At 44.0% G+C, this 25336-nt stretch overlaps 1 protein-coding gene across 2 annotated transcripts; it reads left to right on the top strand.

Annotated features, from left to right (window-relative positions):
* The first annotated feature begins 431 nt into the window (after window positions 1-431).
* LOC114668491 (gastrula zinc finger protein XlCGF26.1-like) lies at window positions 432-24063 on the top strand. Of its 2 annotated transcripts, XM_051925928.1 has the most exons (3): window positions 432-555; window positions 12974-13254; window positions 21977-24062. In XM_051925928.1, the coding sequence occupies exon 3, from the start codon at window positions 22123-22125 to the stop codon at window positions 23557-23559; it is 1437 nt and encodes a 478-aa protein (XP_051781888.1). In that variant the 5' UTR covers window positions 432-555; window positions 12974-13254; window positions 21977-22122; the 3' UTR covers window positions 23560-24062. The 2 variants fall into 2 exon arrangements, with proteins under 2 accessions (XP_051781888.1, XP_028680098.2); XM_028824265.2 differs by lacking the exons at window positions 432-555; window positions 12974-13254 and having other exon boundaries at window positions 21454-24063.
* Window positions 24064-25336: the final 1273 nt, after the last annotated feature.

Genomic DNA, 25336 nt, shown 5'->3' with positions numbered 1-25336 from the left:
GAATGAATGACTCAAAAACGCACTGCACACACATAGGCAATGACTGCCGATGTGTAAAAGAAATAATGAGTTGGTGGTGTAGGTGAGTTCAGAATTGTTCGTCGTACAAAGTTCATATCAAGCAAATAAATCGTAGACTTAACCAAATATGAAGTTAGCAAATCATTTTGACGTGTTTATGTTATTTTGACCGTTGATTTTATTAGATTATTATATCTCGTCCGCTGATTTTCTTTTTTTTTTTTTAATTTAGCATCATTTGAGCACTAAATGTCATTGTAATACAACTGTCGAGCATTTCCACAGAGGGAGTCTTCTATCCGAATCACGCGTCTCATTTGTGTTCTTTCCTCAAAGCCCCATTCTTCATTGCGCATGCCTGGCTTTTTAAACCGGCAGACCATCCCATCACGTGGGTGTGTGACGTCATCTTGAGCGACGGACGCTAAAGCTATGGTGTAACCTAGCGCTTGAGAGCGGAGGCTGTGGTCAAGTGAGCCAGTCGAACAGACGTGCGGATGAGTTTACAAAGAATTCTCGAGAGACGGACAGAAGGTAAGGCTCCGGGTCTGGGGGCGACTTTTATTTTTTAATGAATATGGGAGTTCTCATTCGCTCCATTCGCAGTTACTGCACGCGACTTGAATGAGATGCGAGCTGCAGGTTGGTGACCACCTGACCCCGTTCGAGTGAGACCCACTGTAGCTAGGAGCCCCGACTAACTGTAGGTCTCGAGTTGAGATAAAAGAAGTAAAATAATTTGATTTTTTTAAATTTTTTTTTACTATCGTTACTTCACGGGTGTGCATTTCATTACCTGCAGGGATGGACTGGCTATTGGGACTAACGGGACAAAGCTCGCCACTCGTTGCTCGCGGTTGTGCCACAAGTTTTAAACAATGAGGGTGAGGATTAAAATAAAAGCGATAGAGAAGCGACGTGACTGTCCCGCGTTGCATCTTCCGTGCACCTGTCTGTTCAATCACGTAATCGCACTAAACGTCGGCCACCCGCACCGATGCTAACAAGATAACACGCCAGCGGAAAGGCATGAAGTTCACGAATTAGCGAGGGACTGCGGCTGGGTCGACGTATACAAGTGGTTAGTAAAATCATATTCGTTGTAACACGTCTCCTCAGAAAGGTCGACAAAAACGCAACATAATAATTTATTAAGATCATCGAGCACAGGTAGATTGAAATTTTAGTGGTGTTTACAAGACAGCATGCATTAATTACCTGCACAGAGAGGTGACGACACCGCCGCGACCTGCTAATGTCAAGTCCTTTCCCAAGGACTTCTAAATGATACGGTGGCTGCTATCGTGCTGAGCCATCAGACACCTTTGGGTGCACACCGCCTGGCATTCCTCTTCTGGGTGGGGCTGTCTTTCATTCTGAGTGTTCGTGAAGGGTCAGTAATGGGTTGTCCAATCCCATTTTAGGGTTAGCCAGAACAGATTGGTCCGTCACGTGGTGCTGTGAGGACAACAAGACCTCCGTGGCACAAGGCCACAACACCGGGAGGAGCTGGGATTTATTAGAGGTTTAGTACCGTGCTAAGTACACAACTATTTGATTATTTTGTGCATTATTCACTTCCACAAGATGACATTGGTGAAAAAGAAACTGAAGATCTGAACATCTTCTGTATTGATTTAAAAGTCTGTACACGATGATTGAGACTCGTACCACGTGGCTGCTCTCCTCCGTCTCTAAGCACCTTTTTGTGATTTGTAAACACTTCCGCTGACTCCTGTTGCCCCCTGTTATACGTGACCCTCCATGAGTCTGCAGACTGGAAGTTTCCAGTAGCTGATATGGCTCCCATTTAAAAAAAAAAAAAAAATAGACCTGCATTAAGGGGTCTGGAGAAACATTATGCTAATTGTTTAAAAGTACACGATGGTGCTGGTTTGCGGAGTATTTTACCACACACGTTTCCTAAGATTGTATATTTTAGTTCTTTGATTTCGGGGTGAAATGTTCCGAAGTAGACAGTTGTTTTTATTATGAAGGCCTTTAAAAACAACTGCAGTCTGTCTGTCTGTCCAGTCAGGCCGGACCCCCAGAGCCTTAACGTTTGTGTTGAGCAGCTGAGTCCAATGCAGGCAGTGTAACTGATGGGAGACATCAGGCTTCATCACAGGGGCAGCAGACCCCCATGTAGCTGTAGGTGAGCAGCCATGTAAGGCACATAAGAAGTCAGCCCGCTATATCCTAACTACAGGGTCACGGGGGTCTGCTGGAGCCCATCGCAGCCAGCACAGGGCACAAGGCAGGAAACAAACCCTGGGCAGGGCGCCAGCCCACCGCATGGGCACACAATTTAGGATCGCCAATGCACCTAACCTGCATGTCTTTGGACTGTGGGAGGAAACCCACACAGACACAGGGAGGACCCGGGAAGCGAACCTGAGAAGGTCACCTAACTGCGAGGTTACCACTGCACCCCACATAAGAAGTGCCAACTCTTAATTCTGTCCTCTGCTTGTTTGATTTGTCAAACTCCTTTGACGTTTGCTCTTTCAATCTCCAAGGTAGAATCGCAGCTCCTCCTGAGGTCTGCCATCATTTCCTTTTTCCGTTTGCATTGCGCCAATCAGTTCCATTTTTCTTCCTTTCTTTTTTTTTTTTTTTGTAATTTATGCCTCATGATGGCACCTGCTGTTAATGAGGCCCCCCGAAGTAAAGGCTGCTCGATGGTCGCCTCACACGGTGGCCTTTATGTGCCCGACTGCGGCAGCCATTCCACCAATTTCCTTTTATGACTCTTGAGAATTTGTCATCAAAATTGAATACCCTGCTGTTCTGGATGCGCATCTGCTAACGTGCCATAGCGTCCCCCCAGTGAAGAGTTTTTTTGTAAAGTGCCCAGCCGTCCAAGGAGAGGATGAAGAGTGCGCTGCAGTCGGGGCTCAGCTGTTCATATCATGGCGTCTCGTGCTCTCGCTGTTTAAAATGTGCTTTCATGCTATTACTGCACTAATCGTATCTCTCCCAGTGCACCATATCTAATGGTAACTGGAGAGCGCGACCCCATAACAGCTTCATTCAGGGACGCCCAGAGAGAACCAAGGACTGATATTACCGACTCTTTCTATTGCTATGACCTGCAGCCAGTTCACAATTTCATGGTGCCATCTTAAATAAACTGCTCAAAAAAAAATGAAAGGACCACTTTGAAAACACATGAGATCTCAATGGGAGAACAATCCTGCTGGCTATCTCTACTGCTATGGACTGGTATGATGATGTGTTAGGAATCAAAGGATGAACCGACAGAGAGAGGGCTGAACTCAAAGACACCCTGAAAATCAAAGGGAAACAATGATGAGGTAGGTAGGCAGGCAAATCCATTTTGATGGAATTTCATTGCAACTCCAAATTGTACTCCATAGTTTGTATGCCCCCCACCTGACAACGTCCTAATGAGATGACAGATGGTGTCCTGGCGGATCTCCTCCCAGATCTGGACCAGGGTGTCACTGAGCTCCTGGACAGGATGAGTTGTCGGATGGACTGAAACATAATGTCCCACCCAGAGGTGTTCTGTTGGATTGAGGTCAAGATATTGTGTGTGTGTGTGTTTTGGGGGGGGGGGGGGGGGGGGGTAGTCAATGGGATCAATTCCTTCATCCTCCTTCATTGTTGTTCACCAGGAGGAACCCAGGAGCCACTGCACCAGCATAGGGTCTGACAAAGGGTCCAAGGATTTCATCCCAATACCTAATGGCAGTCAAGGTGCCGTTGCCTGGCTTGTAGAGGTCTGTGCGTCCCTCCATGGATATGCCTCCCCAGGTATACCATCACTGAGCCACCACCAAACCGGTCATGCTGAACGATGTCACAGGCAGCATAACGTTCTCCAGACCCTTTCACGTCTGTCACATCCTCACAGGTGGCACAGTGGTAGTGCTGCTGCTTTGCAGTAAGGAGACTGTTGAAGATTGTGTGTTCGCTTCCCGGTTCCTCCCTGTGTGGATAGCGCTTTGAGTACTGAGAAAAGCGCTATATAAATGTAATGAATTATTATTATTATTAATTATGTGCTCAGGGTGAACCTGCTCTCATCTGTGAAAAGCACAGGGCAACAGTGGTGGACCTGCCAATTCTGGTATTCTATTGCAAATGCCAATTGAGCTCCACGGTGCCCACTAGAGAACGTTGGGCCCTCAGGCCACCCTCATGAAGACTGTTTCTGATTGTTTGGTCAGAGATATTCACACCTGCCTGCTGGAGGTCATTTTGTAGGCTCTGCCAGTGCTCATCCTGTTCCTCTTTGCACAAAGCAGCAGATACCAGTGAGTCCTGCTGATGGGTTAAGGACCTTCTACGAGGGGCCCTGTCCAGCTCTCCTAGAGTAACTGCCTGTCTGTCTCCTGGAATCTCCTCCATGCCCTTGAGACTGTGCTGGGAGACACAGCAAACCTTCTGGCAATGGGAGGCACGTATTGATGTGCCCACCATCCTGGAGAAGTTGGACTACCTGTGCCAGCTCTGTAGTGTCCAGGTATGGCCTCATGCTACCAGTAGTGACAATGACCGTAGCCAAATGCAAAACGAGTGACAAAACAGGTAAGGAGGGAAAAATGTCAGTGGCCTCCACCTGTTAGACCATTCATTCCTGTTTTGGGGGTCATCTCAGTGTTGCCCCTCTAGTCCACCAAAGCAGCTGAAACTGATGAACAAGCCACTCTGCTACTTCACTGACCAAATCAACAGCCCAGAAGTGTCACTGACTTGATGCTGTACTCTCATTAAAAGGGTCTTTTAAATTTTATAAAGCAGACTGTAACAATCTTGTCTGTCTGTCTCTTTATCATCCAGTTGATGCTCTGAATGTTTCTGCTGAGCTCCATAAAAGCAACTGACAGTTTTATCCTGAAAGATCTGTATTATTATTTGTTGGTGGTTTAATGTTTTATTATTTATATTTTCATCTTGCATTATTCTTCTTTTAACAATATTGTAGTGGTAATAGAATCAAATCAACCTGAGTGGTGGCTCTGAGGCTAGAGATCTGCACTGCCAGTTTGAATCCTGTAAGATGCCAATAGGGACTCTGCTCTGTTAGGCTCTCGACCTGCAATTGCTGAGCGCTTTGAGCAGTGAGAAGAGCGCTATAGAAATGCAAAGAATTATTTTTATTTCATCATCTGAAATCCTGCTTTATTTTCCTCCTGGGTAACGCCGGGTATTTCAACTGCTGTGTTTCCCTGAACATAAGACTGGGTCACCAATTATTTTCAGGGAATATCTTCTATTTTTTCGTGTACAACAATATACATTTATCCAAATGCAGTCAATGTCATCTTCTTCTGCAATTTCGTCCTAACTCTCCACATTCAAACCCTGAATTCCAGTGTGAATTTCTTGCTACTCCAGCCGCTTTGTGGATCCTCCGGGATCGATGTGCCTGCTGCGATGTTTGCTGAATGGTTCGATGTGTTGAAGCACAATGCCGACACACAAATGCATTCGTGGTGCTTTGATATTCAAGCATCGCATATTCCACAGCAGCATATTTGAGCCACAGAGAAAAAAATTTAAGGACATGGTGAAAAGTTCTAATTTGTGATTAAAGCAGAAATTTTGGCTTTAACCTCGAAATGTCCACTTTAGCTTCGTAGTTTACTTTATCATTAAAGCAGACCGTCATAAACGTCATCTTAAAACCGACTCAGTTGTTAATCGCTATGTGCTTCTGGGGCTTCCTACTGAACGGACAGCAGCAATCGCCACACAGAACACATTACTGTACATTTATGATATTCCAGCTCTCTGCACATTTAGAATCCTTAGGTTTATACTGGATATCACTTTTATGATGAAACGCATTAAAGTATGTATGTTACATTCTACAGATAAGTCGTTAACTTCATTTAAACAATGAATACTGATAATAATTACACATGTGGGCGCGGCACGGTGGCAGGGCGGTAGCGCTGCTGCCTCGCAGGGAGTCACATCGCTGGTGTTCACTGCCTGGAGTTTGCGTGTTTTCCTGCTGGGTTTCCACAGTGAGCTCCGGTTTCCTTCCCAAGACATGAAGGTTTGGGGATTTGGTGACGCTAAAATGATGCTAGCATTTGTGTGTGAGTGTAATTGTGTTCACCTTCTGATGAGTTGATGCCCGGTCCAGGGATTGTGTTTCTGTCTCGTGTCCGATGCTTGCTGGATTGGGCGCATCCCCGGATTGAGGGATGTAGTCATTAAACATCCTTTTCAGAGATATTGTGCCAAGGTGTCCTGGGAATTTAATGGATGTTTCAGGCACACACGTCATATCATGTGAAGTATAAACCCGGCCTTAGGCGCCTTACTTTTCAGCTGACGATGTCGATTAGGGCTTATTTTTGGGGTTGGGCTCATATTACAGAGCAGCCTGAAAATCACACTAGGACTTATTTTCAGGGAAACACGGTAGTACCCAATAAGTCATGCTAGCAGCACATTTTTAATAAGTAACAGACGAATCAAACTTGGTGTCGAAAATCTCGCAGCTAATAAACCGAATTCAGCGTAAATGACCCAAAAAACGGTGTGTGACTTGAATTACAAATTTAAAAGCCACCGCACTGCAAAGCAAAGCTCATTTAACAAAGCTTAAAATAAAAAGAAAATGGTGCCGATTGAATTCAAACTCTAAATGCCCCTCCCTTGTTTAAAGGGCAATAAATAGTTAATAATAATAATAGTAATTATACATATACTTAAAATGTATTATCATTAATAATGATAACACTGTTATTAACAATTTATAACTGTATTTAAACCTGAGAACACGACAGTTGACAACTACTTCTTCTGGCTGCTCCCGTTAGGGTTTGCCACAGTGGATCATCTTCTTCCATATTTGTATTGTTGTCCGCATATTGATTTGGCAAAATTTTATACCGGATGCCCTTCCTGATGTTGATCCGGGCTTGGGATCGGCACAAAGAAACACACTGGCTTGTGCGTCCCCTGTGGATGGGTTGACAGTTGACAACTGCTGCTACCAAAAATAAAAAGAACACTCTGATGATATGCGGGTGAAGAATGAAACTGGAGTTGGATTTGTCACCCCAGTGCTCCCCCTAAAGATCCCAGCAGCAGCCACACTGTTAAATCCCAGTCAGTAAGATGCTTCCAATAAAACAGAAGTCTAACCGAGCCCATGAACTCCATTTACAGAAGCACAAGCAGCGGTTGGTCCACACAGTGTGTTTAGCGTCTCCTCCTGACAAGCACGATGCCTGCCTGCCACACTCGCCAATGAGAGTCGTGTTTTAGCTTGGCACACTCACCCGTGTGCCCACTTGTAACCAAACTACTTGATTAAGAAGCAGACGAGCACAGCACCGCTCATTAACTCGCTCAGGCGGTGTACGGTGCCCTCCATCATGTTCACGACAGACCGATTTTTTTTCCTTGATTTCCACCCCGTCTGCTCCACAGTTACAAATCAAACACATTGTGATTAAAGTACACACTGCAGACTTTCATTTACGGGTCTTTGCAGACATTTCGGTCACACAACACTTTCTCCCCCCATTTCAGGGCACCATAATGTTTGGCACACAGCAATGGCAGGTCTGTTAAAGCCACCATCATATTTAGGACTTTGTCACATATCCCAGCATGCAATGACTGCTTGACGTCTGCGATTCATAGACATCACCAGGTGCTGAGGGTCTGCCAAGCTTCTCATGCAGCCATCTTCAGCTCCTGTTTGTCCTCTTCAGTTTCCTGGAAGACCTGCTCAGTTGGATTGAATCAGGTGACTGGTTTGGCCATTCCAGAATTTTCCATTTTTTAGCTTTGGGTGTCCCCTCAGCAGTGTGTGTGGGTCATCACCTTGTAGAGTGAAGCGCCTGTCCACTGAGTTTGGAGGCCTTTACTGGAACTCGAGCAGATGTTTCTATCCACCTGGGAATTCATTGTACCGTCAGCAGGTCCATCATCGGTGAAGTGTGACATGGCAGCCATACCTGCCCAGGCCGTAACATCCCCAGCACCATCATGTTTAATGGATGAGGTGGTCTACTTTGGATCTTGAGCAGTTCGTTTTGGTCTCCACACTTTGCTCTCACCATCACTCTGATGAGGTTCATCTTTGTTGTATTTGTACAGAATTCTGCAGGTTCTTTTAAACCCTTCTACACAAACTGTAATCTGGCCATCCTGTTTTGGTGGTCTCCATCTTGCAGTGTGTCCTCTGTGTTTCTAGTCTCTGACACACACACACACACACCGACCCCCTGAAGTCTGTGTAGGATCTGTTGCTCAGGAGTTTGAGACTTTTTCTTGACCTTAGTGAGGATACTTCTGTCCTCAGCAGTGGAGGTCTTCCTTGGCCTACCAGTCCCTTCATGATTACTGAGCCCACCAGTGTGTTCTTTCTTCTTCATGATCTTCCAGACAGTTGATTTTAGGCATCCTATGGTTTTATCAATGTCTTGAATGGTTGTATTCTTGTTCTTCAGCCTCATGATGGCGTCTTTGACTTTCGTTGGCTCAGCTCTTGTCCTCATGTTGCACAATGGCAGCTACAAACTCCAAAGGGTAGAAGCAAGCTGAGGTATCTTATGAAGTCATGAAACCCACCTGAGGACTCACAAACAGCTGTGACACCAACAGTCAAACATTATGGTGCCCTGAAATGGGGAGACCGTGTAGAATAAGTGTTAAGTGACCAAAATGTGCAAATCCCCTTAAATGACAGCCTGCAGTGTGCTCTTTAATCATAACGTCTGAGTTGTAATTGTAAACTGTGGAGCAGAGGGTGAAATTGAGGACAATGAGTCTTTGTCCTAAACATCTATCCAGCAACTTAGCCCGCCTGTATACTGGTACTGGGAGTGCTGGGCAGAGTGGAGACAGGACCTCTGTGTTTTTCCCCAGTTGATTCTGGGGTTCATCAGTGGTGTGTGTTCAGCTCCTACTCTGTTCAGTGTTTGTATGGACTGGGTGTTGGGCAAGGATTGTGGGGTCCAGCAGCTGTGGGGCATCTGTTGGTGAAGAAAGATTCACGGGTCTTGACTTTGCTGACAATGCTGTGATCTTCATGGAGTCAATGGAGGCTCTGATCAGAACGCTCAAGAGACTGAGTGAGGAGTCTGAGTGTCTGGGCTTGCGAGTGTCCTGATAAAAACCAAAGAGCCAGGCCTTTAATGACCTCTTGGGCACGGCCATCAGCATTGGGTCTGTCTGCAGAGATAGTGTTGACCTTGTCGAGAGGTTTACTTACCTTGGCAGTGACATTTCATGTCTCTGGTGACTCTTCCTGTGAAATCAGTAGATGGATTAGGAGAACATGGGGGGGGTCATCAGTTCACTAGAAATGGGTGTGTGGCGCTCCTTAGATCTATGCAAAAGGACGAAGGTCCAAGTCTTGAGAGTCCTGGTGCTTCCTGTTTGTGAGACATGGACGCTATCCAGTGACCTGAGATGAAGACTGGACTCCTTGTGTCTCTTCAGAGAATCCTTGGGTGCTGCTGGTTTGACTTTTGTGTTGCTCACGGAGTCCTGAATGAGGCACATGACCTGCATCAGTTACAGCACTACGGCCATGTGGCGCGATTCCCCGAGGCTGACTTGGCTCACAGGATCCTCATTGTTGAGGGCCCGAGTGGCTGGACCAGGCCCATGTAACACCTGGCTTTGGCACATAGAGGGTCTTTTCCGGACGGTGGGATTGGACCACGTGTCTTCCATGAATCGCCAACCAAGGTCCCAAGCTGTTCTGTTGTGTGGCAACCCAACCTGAGCTGACTTGTCCTAAACATTATGGAGGGTACTGTAAGTGCCATACCCAAAGCGGGCTCTTCTGAAGTTGCATACGTGTGCCATCAAAGCTGTTTAAACGAGCCGGCAGTCCAGTGAGGCTCATTACTGTGTTTTATTTTGTCACGTTTTACATATTCATGAAGTGTTGTCATTGTTTCTTTAAATTACAGGATATCTTCATTATCATGTTAACCGAAGTCGTAGTTGTTCTCTGATACTGTGTAGTATTGTGGTGTTCTTATTGAACGTATTGACATGGAGTCTCTTGTCGATCTGAAAATTCTCTCTCCGATGTTTTCTGGAACAGATTAGATTTGGATTACAAAGAACTAGCCGTAGTTTGTTTCCTCTAACGTATCCTAGCAAAATCAATGCATGTATGCAATGACCCAATTTAGACACTGTGTGTATTTTATTTATCTCACTCTTTCACCCCTAAACAAACCATACAATTTGTCTTTGAGTTCATTTCAGTGTATTGAATTTTTTTTTTTCATTTCTTTCAGCTCGATGAACCATATGACTGCGATCGTCACACGCATTACATGGTGGGATGTGACAGTATGAATATGGTGAGGTTTATATTACACAGTTACACATTAGGGAAGGGCGATCTTTCGAAACACTCGTATCACGATCCTTTTAACACAAAATCATGATCTTCGATCTGAATTGCGATCTCCCTTTTCAATGTGAATATCCGGACTCAAACTCGTCAAGTGCCCGAGGCAGACGCGTGAGTGAGGAGGGCCCTGTACCCCTCCCCACAGCCTGCTGCGTCTCTAGCTGATTTGCGCTAATAAATCGGTACTGCAAGTGAACTATGATACTTAGCACGATGATAGAAGTCGCAAAATCAACCGGAATGTTAAAGAAAATTATAGAGAAAAAACACAATCTAAATCCGTTAAGTAGTTCTCTCGTTCGCTAGCTAAGCGGATGTAAGGTACATCCTGAGGATGGTGCATTAGTGAGGAGGGCCTCGGCCCACTGCATCTCTCTAGGAGTCGTGCAAATAAATCGGTACCACAAGTGAACTATAATACATAGCACGATGAGAGAAGTTGCAAAATTAACTGCAATGTTCAAGCAAATTATAGAGAAAAAACCTGATCTAAATCCGTTAAGTAGTTCTCCTGTGGAAAGCAGACAGACAGATGTTGGATTTTTTTATATAATATAGAGAGAGATTAGAAGAATTTAAAAGATCACAATCTGTGCGATTCGCTTGAAAATTAGATTGTGGATGTCTTTAAGATTGCTCACATTCTAAAATCGTCCAATCATACACTCCTCTATTACACATTATCACGGGGTGGAGAAACCTTCTCATCTCATTATCTTCTGAATCATCTTTTCATGGTGGAAGTCGCAGTGCAAGCAGGTCAGCCCACACTTCCCTGTCACCGAGCACAGATTCTCTTCCCTGGTAATTACTCAGGTGTTCCCAAGCCAGCTAAAAGATACAATATAATACAATTTATTTTTGCGTAGCCTAAATCACACAAGAAGTGTCGCAATGGGCTTTAACAGCCCCTGCCTCTTGACAGCCCCCCAGCCTTGACACTGTAAGAAGACGAGGAAAAACTCCCCAAAAAAACCCTAGTAGGGGAAAAAATGGAAGAAACCTTGGGAAAGGCCGTTCCAGGTAGGTGATTACTTCAGTGTATCCTGGATTTGTTGCCAGGTCTCCGCTCAGAGAAGCTCTAGGGGTGTCCTTATCACGTGTCCAGAGTAGCTCAGCTGGCTCTCCTCGATCCGGAGGATCAGCAACTCTACACTTGTGCTCTCCTGAATCTCTGAGCCTCTCACCTTAACATGGTGTGTCAGCCCAGGCCACCTTGTGAAAAACCCCATTTCCGCTGTTTGTATTCACAATCTTATTCTTTCGGTCACTACAAATGAAAGTAGGGAGGACAGGGATGTAGAACATCTTGTAAACTGAGTTTGTTTTCACCTTTAGACTCCTGGTTCACCACCATTGACCAGTACAGCATGCGCTACTCCAGTCCACTTCTTTATCTCACTTTCTCCTTCTCCATCACTTGTGAACATGATCCTGAGATACCAAAATTCCTCCACTAAAGACAGTTGCTTCCCCACACCTGGAGAGAGTAAGCCACTCTTTTCCAAGAGAGGACCATGACCTCCGACTAGGAGGTGCTGATCCTCATCTCGGCTGCTTCACACTCAGCAGCGAATCACTCGAGTGCATGCCAAAGATCACAGTCAAGGACTCTAGGCCGACGCTACCCCTAGCCTCCCCACCTGGACACCTAGTGTGTTTAGTTTATAAACAAGAACATGACTAGCATCAGGTCTCATTTTTGATTCTCCCCTTCTGGTTGCTTTACTGTCTGTGCTTTCTGGCTCTGACCACAATTTTGACTTCTGGTCATCTTCTAATCTCAGAATAGTCCTACATGTCATAACAACTAACACATGAAGCTAATCCAGTGGCCCGCCTTACTGTTAAACTCTGTTAGCATCCATCCTTGTAATGGCAGTGCGATGAAGCTAAAGTCAGCTCAAAGAGCTCTTTACTTCTGAAGAAGGGACGTTCACAATTCAACAGAAGAAGACACTTTAAGACGTGACAGAGGGCTGGTGTTTTCTTTTTTTTTTTTCAGTCTGCTACTGAAATCAAACCTCATGATTGGCTCAATGGGTTAAAGGGTACCTGAGTGGAATTTTAATGATTGCTTTTCCTCGGTTTTTGTTTGACTCCAATTTAAAAGTAGAAGGTGGTGAGCATCATCAGTGACGCATGTCAGCCTAAGCTAGCAAACCCAGTGTTTTACCTGCTCATCTTCTCCTGTCTTAAACCATGCAGTTCCAGCATGTTAAGTTTCCATTTCCCCCTTTCTGACACGTTTGTATCTTAACACAGCCCTACTTGTGGAAACATCCCTCAAAACAACTGATGATACAACTCCAGGACCACCATCAGGACTGTATGATTAGTCCAAGTAGTGAATACTCCTGACTCACAACTCAGTGAGGTGGTCATCTGCCAGAGTGTTGGATCTTCCCTGCACTCCAGAATGTGTTTTACATGTGATGATTTGTTATGAAGAGTGATGCATTACAATCAGCTGTCAAATGTAATGTTAATGTAACCCTTGTAAAGTGAAATCAAAACGTCTTTAGATCTGAATAGTGCAGTTTTGATGGAATTTAAATCCCGTTCTTTCCACAGTTTACTCAAAACATCTGGATGGATGTGAAAGAGGAGACGTGTGAAGCTGACACGAATTTCATGGAGCAAAGGGCCATAAACATTAAGGAGGAGGACTGTGAGTGGGAGCCCGTCCACCCTAAACAGGAGACTCTCTGCGTTAAGGACGAGGACTGTGAACTGGGGCCAGTGGACATTAAAGAAGAAGACGAAGAGAAGTCTGCCAGCATTAAGACACACAAACGTGAAAGTGTTAAAGACAACAGCCCTCATTCTGGGTGTCGAGATGGAGCGGTGACCAGGTTAGTCTCTTTTCCAAGCAGCCCCTCTTCATCCCTGCTGCCTTCTGTCAAAGTGAAGTCTGAACCCTTACAGTCTGACGCAAGGAGGACTGAAGAACGTCCATCTGACAGAACTCTGGGAAATCAGTCGCCACCTTCAAATCCGTCTGGAGAAAGTAAGTGTTAAGTCTTGGGGGTTTATGGGCCTGAAAGGGTGGTGGGAAACGTAATGAAGCAAAATGACGCCATTTATTATTTAAATGTGCAGACGTTGGAGGCCCCTTCTTCAGGCAAGTTGTAGAAATGTTTGCTGTTTGTTCGATGAGGTTTGACACCATGCGGTTCTTCTGTTCTAGTCGGACATTTGTGCAAACACTCTAAGCATGTCCTCTGTAGAGAGGGCTTTACAAAAAAAAAAAATAGAGTTGCATGAAGAAGTTTGTTAACCCTTTGGAGTTCTCCTGTTAGTTACTTCTAACAGTGTGTTCTGGAACTTCAGCTAAGTCCACATAACAGACAAACACATTAGTCTTAAACCAGTCAATCATTTAAACATTAATAGCCCGGACTGTCACTACCGGGTTGACCTTCCTTCACTTCCAATAAACTCCAACCAAACATTAACTGTAGCTCTGGATCAGCCCTTGAATTGTAGCCCATTCTTCCTTTCCAGATTTGTTCAACTCTTTGATAGAATCCCACCAATCTCTTCAGGTCAAACCACAGCATCTCCACTTTTGTTGAGCTCTGGACTGAGTCAGACTTGCCCTTGCGGAATTCCTCCTTGTCTCGTTTTATCGCCCAAATTCTATTACGCTTCCACTAACCTGGCATTCTGCTCTCAGATTTCTGGATAACATTTTGTATTTGATGATAATGATAGCAGGGTGACCAGTTACAGTCCAGACTGTGAGTGGGAGCCCGTCCACCCTAACCAGGAGAGTCTCTGCATTAAGGATGAGGACTGTGCACTGGGGCCAGTGGACATTAAAGAAGAGGCTGAAGAGAAGTCTGTGAAAGTGTAAAAGACGACAGCCCTCATGAGGGGGTGACCAGTAAAACAGCCACAAACTGGGATGATCCCCACACCGTTGGGTTTTGGGAGTTCAACTGTTGTCTCCTTCATCGACAGAGCTTTCTCCATTGTGCAGCAACCAGGTATCCTTTTGCAAGCTTGAAATAGGCAATGTGTTTCTGTTTTAGATCATAGTGATTTCCTCTGTGTTGTCCTTCCACAAACACCGTTCTTGTGTCTTCCTTTTAGTAGAAGAAACATATTGAGTTCTAGACATTTCTGTAGGTCCTTTTTTTGTGGTAGAAATGGATTAAATAAAGAAATCTTGTCCTAAAATAGAATAGTTAATCAAACCAAAGAACCAGGCAGGAGGAAGCTTATCCACTTCATCCTTATTTATCTCTTTAGCAAATCTTGAAGAGGCTGCGTCCCCGTTACAGCCTCCTACTAAGGGATAACCCTGGGCAGAGTTTGTCAGAAAATGGTCAAAGAATATGAGCTGAGGGTCGATATTTACAAATGACAACAGATAAGAGTGCTGAATTGATGCATACACCTCACCTGGCATGTACTTTGATTGGTTTGTTGGCTTACACACCCATCATCTGATTGGTTCATTAGCCCTTCATTCCCAAATAACATATTGTCGCGCTTGGGTCACAGAATTGCACAGAAACACACAGGACATTAGAAACGGGAGCGTTACTCAAACACTTCAAACAAATGTATGTCTCTTTGAGAAGTAAAACGAGCTCCGTGTGTAGACAGAGGGGAAAGTTCCATCTCTCAATTAAAAAGAATAGAAAAACATCTTCCTCTTCAAAGGGGCGCGCCTCGGGAGCGGGACCCCCCAACAGGAGCAGAGGATGTCTGCGGGGTAAAAGAGAGACAAAGCAATGAGATCACAGGACAGGAGCTGTTCAGACTTTTAAATGTACGAAGCGCAGCGAGAAGTAGATCGTGCGCGCCACAGCAGCAATGCAGCAGCTAATGGAGCAAAGAGGAGGTAAAAAATCCTGTATTTGTTCCCATTGTATCAGCTGTGGATGTTAGAGGGCGCTGTTGCCCCATGAAACCCAACAGACAGATGCCCTGGACACATGTGTAAAAGCACTAAGCAGATTTTCTTTTCTTTTCAGCAGTAGTGCCTTCAACGCACCACATCCACCAAATACAATACAAATAATACAATAAATACAATTCTCTCCTCCCAGCAGCTCTGTCACACTCCCTCCCAACTCCGACTCCTCTGCTGGGTCTCCACTAGTCCTTTATATAGTCCTTGACCCGGAAGTGCTTCTGTTCTTCCGTCCATGTGACTCATCAGCACTTCCAGGTCAGATGGAGACTTGTATTTGTATATCTGTATTGGAAATGGAAATCCCCGTGTGTCACTGCAGCGGCACCCACGGTACTCAGCGGGGCTGTGAAGCCAAACTCCATCTCCTATAGTGCTCCGCAGGAATCTGCGGCACCGCTGAGCTGCAGGGAAGTCACCATCTAGTATCCTGGGTGTGTTGGCCGGGTTGAGCTGCCGGCTGTCCATCACAGTGTTTAGGAGGGGGTTTCAGATAAGAGACTGCATCTTCTAGGGGTGGGTTCAGCCCCCTTCTTCACAATATCTCAATAAAAGTCTCAATTCTGCTATATTCTTGCTAATTCCAATCCAATCCAACACTTCTTGAGTTTCCTGTATGCGTGACATCTGTCAAGACTTACTGGGTACATGACAGTCAGCCAGCTTCTTGAACCATCACCCAGAATGTTCTTGTTCTTTGTTGTTCACTTGACCTTTACCTGGTTTCCTGATGGGCTTGAACAGGTTTCTGGCATTTATTAACCCTAGAATCCCTGAAGCCTATGAAAAACCTCATAATCCTGGACCACCTTAAATCCTTTCACACCTCTCCATCAGCGTCTTTTGTTTTGTAAATGTGTTGATCAGCACAAGCAGCCTGCTAGACCGCCCCTCGAAGGAGCTCAACTCGGCCAAAATAATCTCTCGGCTCAAGCCTAGTTTACAAGGGAGTGAGGTACCTAGAGCTGTATAGGCTAAAAAAGTTATCGTTATTTGGAACATACATTTCATGTGGGTCACGTGTCTACAAAGATCTGGGTAAGGGTAGGGTGACAGGAAATGCAAGAAATGCTGAGCGCGTAACTTAAACAAAGCAACAAGCGGATAAGAAGCCTTGGCACCGTCCATGTGCTTCTTGCTTTACACCCAGCGCTGCTGGAATAAGAGTAATGCTGGGATTTTTACTACAATAAAAAAATAATAATACGTTAGGTTACTCTTAATTTTAAAAAGTAATCAAAACTGCTGTATGTGAAGCACATTACTTTTAGCACATGTAACTGCAACACCTCGCCAGTGCTTATCTATGTTGAGCTTATCAACATTTACGGTATCTCACAAAAGTGAGTACACCCCTCCCATTTTTGTAAATATTTTATTATATCTTTTCATGGGACAACACTGAAGATATGACACTTTGACAGAATGTACAGTAGTTCGTGTACAGCTTGTATAACAGTGGAAATTTGCTGTCCCCTCAAAATAACTCAACACACAGCCATTAATGTCAACAAAAGTGAGTACACCCCTAAGTGACAAATGTCCAAATTGTGCCAAAAGTGTCAATATTTTGTGTGGCCGGCCACCATTATTTTCCAGCACTGCCTTAACTCTCTCAGGCATGGAGTTCACTAGAGCCACAACAGGTTGCCACTGGAATCCTCTTCTACTCCTCCATTACGACATCACAGAGCTGGTGGGGCGGAGTGGTGGCTCTGAGGCTAAGGATCTGCGCTGGTATCCCGAAGGTTGCCGGTTCGAATCCCCGTCAGTGCCAAAAAGAGATCCTACTCTGCTGGGCCCTTGAGCAAGGCCCTTAACCTGTAATTGTACAGGGGGCACTGTACAATGGCTGACCCTGCGCTCTGACCACAAGGGGTATGCGAAAAAAACTAACAAACACTGTTGTAAGTCGCTCTGGATAAGAGCGTCTGCTAAATGATGTAAATGTAAATGGTGGGTGTTAGAGACCTTGCGCTCCTCCACCTTCCCCACAGATGCTCAATAGGGGATCACGCTCTGCTTCAGTATGTCGCAGTACATGTTGGAATTCATGGTCCCCTCAATGAACTGTAGCTACCCAGTGCCGGCAGCACTCATGTGGCCCCAAACCATGACACTCCCACCACCATGCTGGACTGTAGGCAAGACACGCTTGTCTTTGTACTCCTCACCTGGTTGCCGCCACACACACTTGACACCATCTGAACCCAATAAGTTTATCTTGGTCTCATCAGACCACAGGTTCCAGTAATCCATGTCCATTTCTTGTGCATCATCTTTAGAAGATGCTTCCTTCTGGGACGACAGCCATGCAGACTAATTTATTGCAGTGTGCAGCGTGTGGTCTGAGCACGGACAGGCTGACCCCCCTCCTAGCCCTTCAACCACTGCAGCAATGCTGGTAGCACTCATACGTCTATTTTCAAAAGACAACCTCTGGATATGACTCTGAGCACGTGCACTCAACCTTTTTGGTTGACCATGGTGAGGCCTGTTCTGAGTTGAACCTGTCCTGTTAAACTGCTGTATGGTCCTGGCCACCGTGCTGCAGCTCAGTTTCAGGGTGTTGCCAATCTTCTTATAGCTGAGGCCATCTTTATGTAGAGCCACAATTCTTTTTTTCAGATCCTCTGAGTTCTTTGCCATGAGGTGCCATGTTGAACTTCCAGTGACCAGTATGAGAGAGTGTGAGAGCGATAACACCAAATGTAACACACCGGAGACCTTGTAACACGAACGAGTCACATGACACCGGGGAGGGCAAATGGCTAATTGGGCACAATTTGGACATTTCTCACTTAAGGGTGTACTCACTTTTGTTGTTAGACATTAATGGCTGTGTGTTGCCCAAGGGGGCGGGATCACCTGCCAATCACTGCCCGGGACGGCCCTCTGCCCTATTTGTGGGCGGGCCTTCCTTCATTTTGAACTTGCTCGGGAGTGGAGAGCTGGGCTTGTGTTTTGTGATTTCGGTTTTTGACTACCATTTTTAGATTCTGCATTCGGACTTTGTTCACTGTGGCTTGCCTTGCCAATTCCTTCTGATTTTCCTCTAGAGGTTCATGTATTGGCAAATAAACATTTTTATCTTATAAAAGGCCCTTTGGGGTTTTTAGTCTGGGGTTTTTGATGGTGTCCCCCAAAGTGGGCAATTTTTGAAAGTGTTTTGGGACTCCCTCAGTCCTTACAGGTTAAGGGTTTCCATGGCCGTATACTCAAGAGAAATCTACCCACAGTATGTTAAACTGGTTTCTCACAAACCAATAATCCGATTTCCATAACTGGAATGAGCATTTATATGGCATTTTAAAAACTGTGTTTCTGTGAATAGCCATGTAAGCACATTTATTGATGTGGACCCCCTGAAGTTCTGGTAGCAGTGCACCACCTCTACAAGCACTCTGTGAACAGTGACCAGAACACAGAGGCTCTTTGATGCAGCAAAAGGCAGTAAACATTTTCTTGGATTTTTGCGGATGTTAAGTTGCAGATTCTTGAAGCAGAATGAACAAACCAAGTAGTCCACCTGAGTCCTCTCCTCCGCCATATCCCTCTTATCAATACACGCCATAAGATGTGTGGAGTACAAGTCACAGGAGGTTCTGCTCAAGGCTTTATAACACACTGGTGAGGCCTCATCTGGAGTCCTGTGTGCAGATTTGGTCTCCAGGCTACAAAAAGGACATAGCAGCACTAAAAAAGGTCCAGAGAAGAGCGACGAGGCTGATTGAGGGCTACAGGGTTTGAGTTATGATGAAAGATTAAAAGAGCTGAGCCTTTACAGTTAAAGAAAATGGAGATTAAGAGGTGACCTGACTGAAGTGTTTAAAATTATGAAGGGAATTAATCCAGTGGATCGAGACGGTGACTTTAAAATGAGTTCATCAAGAACATGAGAACACAGTTGGAAACTTGTTAAGGGGAAATGTCACACAAACATTAGGAAGTTCTTCTTCGCACAGAGAACCACAGACACTTGGAATAAGCTACCAAGTAGTGAGGCTGACAGTAGGACTTTAGGGACTTTCAAAACACTACTTGATGTTATTTTAGATGAATTAAGTGGACAGGAACATTGAGTTTTCTTGGGCTGAATGGCCTGCTGTAGTCTACATTGTTCCATTGTTCTAAAGTGCATATTCCTCTCTGATCTTCTGCACGTGACATAATCTGGTTTTATGTTCATAATCTGAGGTGTACAGAGTGAAGAGAAAAGAACCTTAGAATGTTAGAAACACTCCAGATGAGAACAGGCCATTGGGCCCAACACAGCTCACCAATCCTATCCACCTAATTCACTTCATGGAGTGGGGTCAGAGCAGGAGAACATGTAAGAGGTTGGAAAATACTGGTGAGGTACATTGGGACACGGCTCATGGGCAGGCACGCTGTGTCAATGAGGCTCTGAGCTGCAGAGAGGAATATTTTCATTATTCCTTGTGTGTACGTGTGTATTATCGTGGTATATCCCTCTACTTACCCTTTACCTAGGGGTAACTGTACTTGTCAAGTTCATTACCGGGTTGATCTACTGTCGCACCTTAAGATTAACACACACATAAATAGCTATACGCATACACACAGAAACTCAACAGTGCCCCATGAATGACACACACACACACACTGATTAACCTTTAGCACTTTAAACCACACAAGTGCTTTAGGAGTAGCACAGCCTGTCTCTCTCTCTCAGCACTTCAAGAGAATTACTTCTTATCAGCATGAACAACATATGATGTTTCAATGATATCTCAGACCTAAATATTACTTTTGGTCTACAAGAATACATTTACACATACAAAGTCTCAGCATCCTTGACTATCGGCCATTTATCAGCCAAGAATGCCTTACTTTACATTCTGTTCCCTTCTATTGGGTGGAGCTCTCACCCTCAGCCTTAATAAACCTCGCAGCACAGAGGTAATGGCAAACCTCCAGCTGTACCAGGTGCTCAAAGAAATCAAACTTATTACTTCAATCACTCTATAGACATTAAGACAAAGCATCGAAAGTTAAAAGCAGCGTGGTATTTATTATTATAACCACTGGAACAAAGAATAATAGAAAATAGGACTGATAGTAAAAGTCTGGATATATCTAGTCTTTAGAAAAAGCTTACAAATAAGTAAAGATGACAAGGATGAATGTCGCAGGTGGCTTGTGATCTTCGCACTCGTTGTTGGTCATAAGATGCTTTCCTGATGATCAGATGGAAATGGCCACACATTGATGTTACCCTCTTCTGACATTGCTCTGTTTCCTTCTCCTGATGTCTTCGTCCCTTCATCTTCCTCTTCCCCCTGATGTTGCTCTTCGCATATTTATTATAAAATTCTACCAGGGGGTTTTGCAAGATGTGGTTGTTATATATTCTGATTGACTGGCTGTCAATATGATGAATTAATTAATTTGTCCGTTTTCCCAAACAATAACACTTTTTGATGTTGCTCAGTACCTACTGGCATGTCTTCCTTTTCCCAGGCTGTAAACCAATTTAGCAACTTGTTGTCCCAGATGTCCATCCTTTCTCAGGTTATAAAGTAATCAATCGCCTGAGGCACCAGCATGTCTTCCTCTTTTGCTTGAACAGCTGTTTTAAAAGTGAGGTACAATTCGGGAAGAGGATATGCTTTGATGTGTTCTGTATTAAGTTCATATGTTGTTGTCTTGAGCAAAATATAATGAAAATATAGACAAAAATTGCAGATTTTGTACCCCACAACAGTGTGTGTATATGTGTGTCCGTTAAAAAAGTGCGTTAAAAAAGCTGTAAGTGAACAGAATCTGAGTTGGTAAAAATGCTTCTTTTTTTCCACTTTTGAAATAAAAAATATGTAAACATTTTGGTCATATCTGACCTCAGGCACATCTCAAAGTGCATAAAAACAAACTAGTGTACAGTATTAGCAATAAAAATGTGTTCCCCTTTTGAAATAATTATTTTACTCGTATAAGAATTCTTTATAGTTGCATGGAGTTTTTCTCACTACTTAAAATGCTTTGCACCCCACGCAGGACGCGTACCCACCGTCTTTTTATTGCAAGACTGCAGCGATCCGATTGCGCCACTGCACAGATGTGACCCAAGCACATCACAAAGTACTGCACTCCTGGTCTCCACTACTGTAGGAATTTCTGAAGGCTTGTGAAATGTGTTTTTCTCTGCGTTTCTGGGAGGGCTGTGGGCTGCCATTTGAATAAGCCAGTTATAAAGGACACCAGAATTTCACAAAGCTGATTTCGGCTGCCACTTTCCATCCAGATCAGACACAAATAACTGCAGTGATTCTGGGTTTTCCCATTTTCTGATGTTTCCCCAGACCACAGCAGCCCCCGTAGTCCATGCATTAATAAGTCACTTTATTTGTTTCTCTGTTTTGCATATACAAAATGTGACAGCTTGTTCAATTGGATCAATCGCACGCGGCCTCTCTTTCAACTTCTTGACTCCAGTCATTGTGCTCATGTGCTGAGGATTTAATTAACATGTTTAATGTTGTTCCATGTACAATTTATGCCTTACAATTGCTTATGTTTTTAAAATGTTGTTATAAAATTCCACCAGCATTTACTTTAATGTTGTTTTGTAATGTCAATAATAAGACAGCAGATTAGAAATAACCCTTTATTTTTTCCCTTTTATTCAGGAAACCGACCTCACTGCTGTTCTGAATGTGGCAAACGATTCTATCACAGGAAGAATCTTAAGAGACATGCACAAATTCACACGGGAGAGAAGCCGTATTGCTGTGATGAATGTGGCAAACGATTCACACGAATCACCAGTCTACAGATGCACTCAAAAATTCACACTGGGGAGAAGCCTTATTGCTGTTCTGAATGTGGAAGACAGTTCTCAGAAAAAGCCACTCTTTGCAGGCACAAAAAAAATCATATGGAAAAGAAGCCATATCGCTGTTTGGAATGTGGCAAACAATTTTGTGAGAAGAGCATCCTTTGGAAACACACTCGAATCCACACTGGAGAGAAGTCGTACTTCTGTTTGGAATGTGGCAAAGGATTCCAACGAACTAACAGTCTTAAATACCACATTAGAATTCACACTGGAGAGAAACCATATCGCTGTTCAGAATGTGGCAAAAAATTCTCTCAGATGAGTCATCTTAGGAGACACATAAGAGTTCACACAGGAGAGAAGCTGTATGGCTGTTCCAAATGTGGTAAACGGTTCTCGCGAACTGCCAATCTACAGCGACATAAAAAAATGCACATAGAAGAGAAGCCGTATTGTTGTTCTGAATGTGGTAAACAATTCACGCGAATCACCAATCTACAAAGACATAAAAAAAGTCACACAGAAGAAAAGCCATATGGCTGTTCTGAATGTGGCAAACAGTTCACACGGAGTACTAGTCTTCTTAATCACAGAAAAATTCACACGGGAGAGAAGCCGTATTGCTGTTCTGAATGTGGCAAACAATTTTGTGACCGGAGTACTCTTCGAAGACACACTCGAATCCACACTGGAGAAAAGCCATATAGCTGTTTGGAATGTGGCAAAGGATTCTCTCGATCTAACAGTCTTAAACGCCACACTAGAACCCACACTGAAGAGAAGCCACATTGCTGTTCAGAATGTGGCAAACAATTTTCTCAGAGCAGTAATCTTAGGAGACACTTAAGAGTTCACACGGGAGAGAAGCTGCATTGCTGTTCTGAATGTGGCAAAGTATTTTTAGAAAATAGCCATCTTCAGAGGCACAAAGCAATTCACTTGTCAGAGAAGCCGTATTGCTGTTCTGAATGTGGCAAACAGTTCTGTGACAGAAGTAGTCTTAAGAGACACATTAGAATCCACACTGGAGAGAAGCCATATTGCTGTTTGGAATGTGGCAAACGATTCACACGAACTACCAGTCTTCAGTGTCACATAAAAACTCACACCGGAGAAAACTTGTATGGCTGTTCAGAATGTGGCAAAAAATTCACAAAAAGGTGCAGTATTTTGAGACATACAAAGATTCATAACCAAGAGAAGCTGCATTGCTGTTCTGAATGTGGCAGAACATTTTTGGAGAAGAGGTATCTTGAGATCCACAAGAGAATGCACACTGGAGACAATCCTTATGGGTGTTCCGAGTGTGGTAAACGATTTTCACGTATTTTTAGTCTTAACAGACACAGTAGACTTCACAAAGGAGAACCAAGGGACAAGAGGAGAAAAAATGAAGATCCTGCACAGAAAAGTGACACAGATGAAGTGAGATAACAAAGTCTTAGCTGAAATACAGCAGTTGAAATTGCAGTATTCAGAATTTTAACAGAAACACGAAAGGAAAGAAGATATAAACAGAAATGCAAAGGAGGAGTTCAGATCTGATCATCTGAGAATACTTTTAAGACTTTTTCATTGGACCTTTTAAAGTAAACTCTTCCACCAGAATTTTCAGAACAGATGCAAGTACTCAAGATTCACTGTGAGAGCAGAGATACCAGAAGATAAGAAGATCACAGGACCCCAAGTGTAGCCAGAGAGGTAAAGATCATAACTGGAAAATCAAAATAATACCGAGCACCAAGTTAAGTGGAAAACTGAATACTAAGTGCTTTAAAAAATGAGCCTCAACCCCAAACAAACCTGTCTACTTGTTATATAAACTAAACAACCACTAAACTGCAATATTTGTTTTATGTATCCACCAAAGTGATCATTTTGTGTCTGTTCCACCATATTTATACATTAGCTGTTTTGTTTCATTACTGATGCAATGAAAGGGGTCACTTTAAGGAAATATATCCTCATTAAAATGGCACGGAGAAGAACAAAATCAAATCCACCAAAATAATGAGGTCAAACAATATTTATATACAGTCAAAGTCAAAAGTATGAACCCTTTGGAATGATCTGGTTTACTGCATGAATTGGTCATAAAAAGTGATGTGATGTTCATCTAAGTCACATGTACTGATCTACACAATGAGCTTAAGCCAATGACACACAACAAATTCTACTCTTTCATGTCTTCTTTTACAAACGCATTCAACATTCACAGTGGCAGTGGAAAAAGTAAGTGAACCTTGGGATTTAATAACTGCTTGACCCTCCTTTGGCAGCAATGACCTCAACCAGGCACTTCCTGTAACTGCAGATCAGACCTGCACATCGTGTGGGGGGAATTTGAGCCCACTCTTCCCTGCAGAACTGCCTTAACTCTTCCATATTCTTTGGTTGTCTTCTGTGTATGGCTCTCTTCAAGTCATTCAATAGGATTGAGATGTGGGCTCTGACTGGGCCATGCTGTGGATTTGCTGCGATGTTTGGGCTCATTGTCCTGTTGCATCACCCAGCCTCTGAGCTTAAGTTGATGTACAGACACCCTGACATTATCCTGGAGAATTTGTTGATAAACTTGTGAATTAATTTTCCCCTTCATGATGGCAAGCGGTCCAGGCCCTGATGCAGCAAAGCAGGCCCAAATCATGATGTTCCCTCCACCATACTTGACTGTAGGGATGATGTTTTGATGTTGATATGCGGTGCCCTTTTTACACCAAATGAAGTTCTGCTTGTTCCTCCCAAATAGTTCCATTTTGGTTTCATCACTCCACAAAAATTTTTTACCAGTACTGTTGTGGAGTGTCCAAGAGCTCTTTCGCAAACTTCAGGTGTTCAGCAATGTTCTTTTTTGATAGCAGTGGCTTCCTTCTTGGTGTCCTGCCATGGACTTCTTTTCTTGTTCAATGTTTTGCGTATACTTGACTCATGAACAGAGATGTTAGCCAATTCTAATCACTTCTTCAAGTCCTTTGCTGTCACTCTAGGGTTCTTCTTTACCTCATTGCTGACTGCATTGTGCTCTTGGGGTCATCTTGGCAGGGTACCCACATCTAGGCAGAGTAACCACAATACCAAATTGTCTCCATTTATAGACAACTTGCCTAACAGTAGACTGATGGATATCCCAAATCTTTGAGGTGACTTTGTAACCCTTTGCAGCCTTCTGTAGATGAACAATTCTCCATCATAGCTCTTCAGACAGCTCTTT

The sequence above is a fragment of the Erpetoichthys calabaricus genome, chromosome 1 (assembly GCF_900747795.2).
Source record: "Erpetoichthys calabaricus chromosome 1, fErpCal1.3, whole genome shotgun sequence".
Classification (NCBI taxonomy): domain Eukaryota; kingdom Metazoa; phylum Chordata; class Cladistia; order Polypteriformes; family Polypteridae; genus Erpetoichthys; species Erpetoichthys calabaricus.
Note: the sequence above shows the minus strand (reverse complement) of the source record. Positions and strands in the feature narration are given on the sequence as shown.

Coding starts and splice junctions, on each gene's coding strand:
- LOC114668491 (XM_028824265.2), top strand. CDS start 21,919: ATGTCAATAATAAGACAGCAGATTAGAAATAACCCTTTATTTTTTCCC.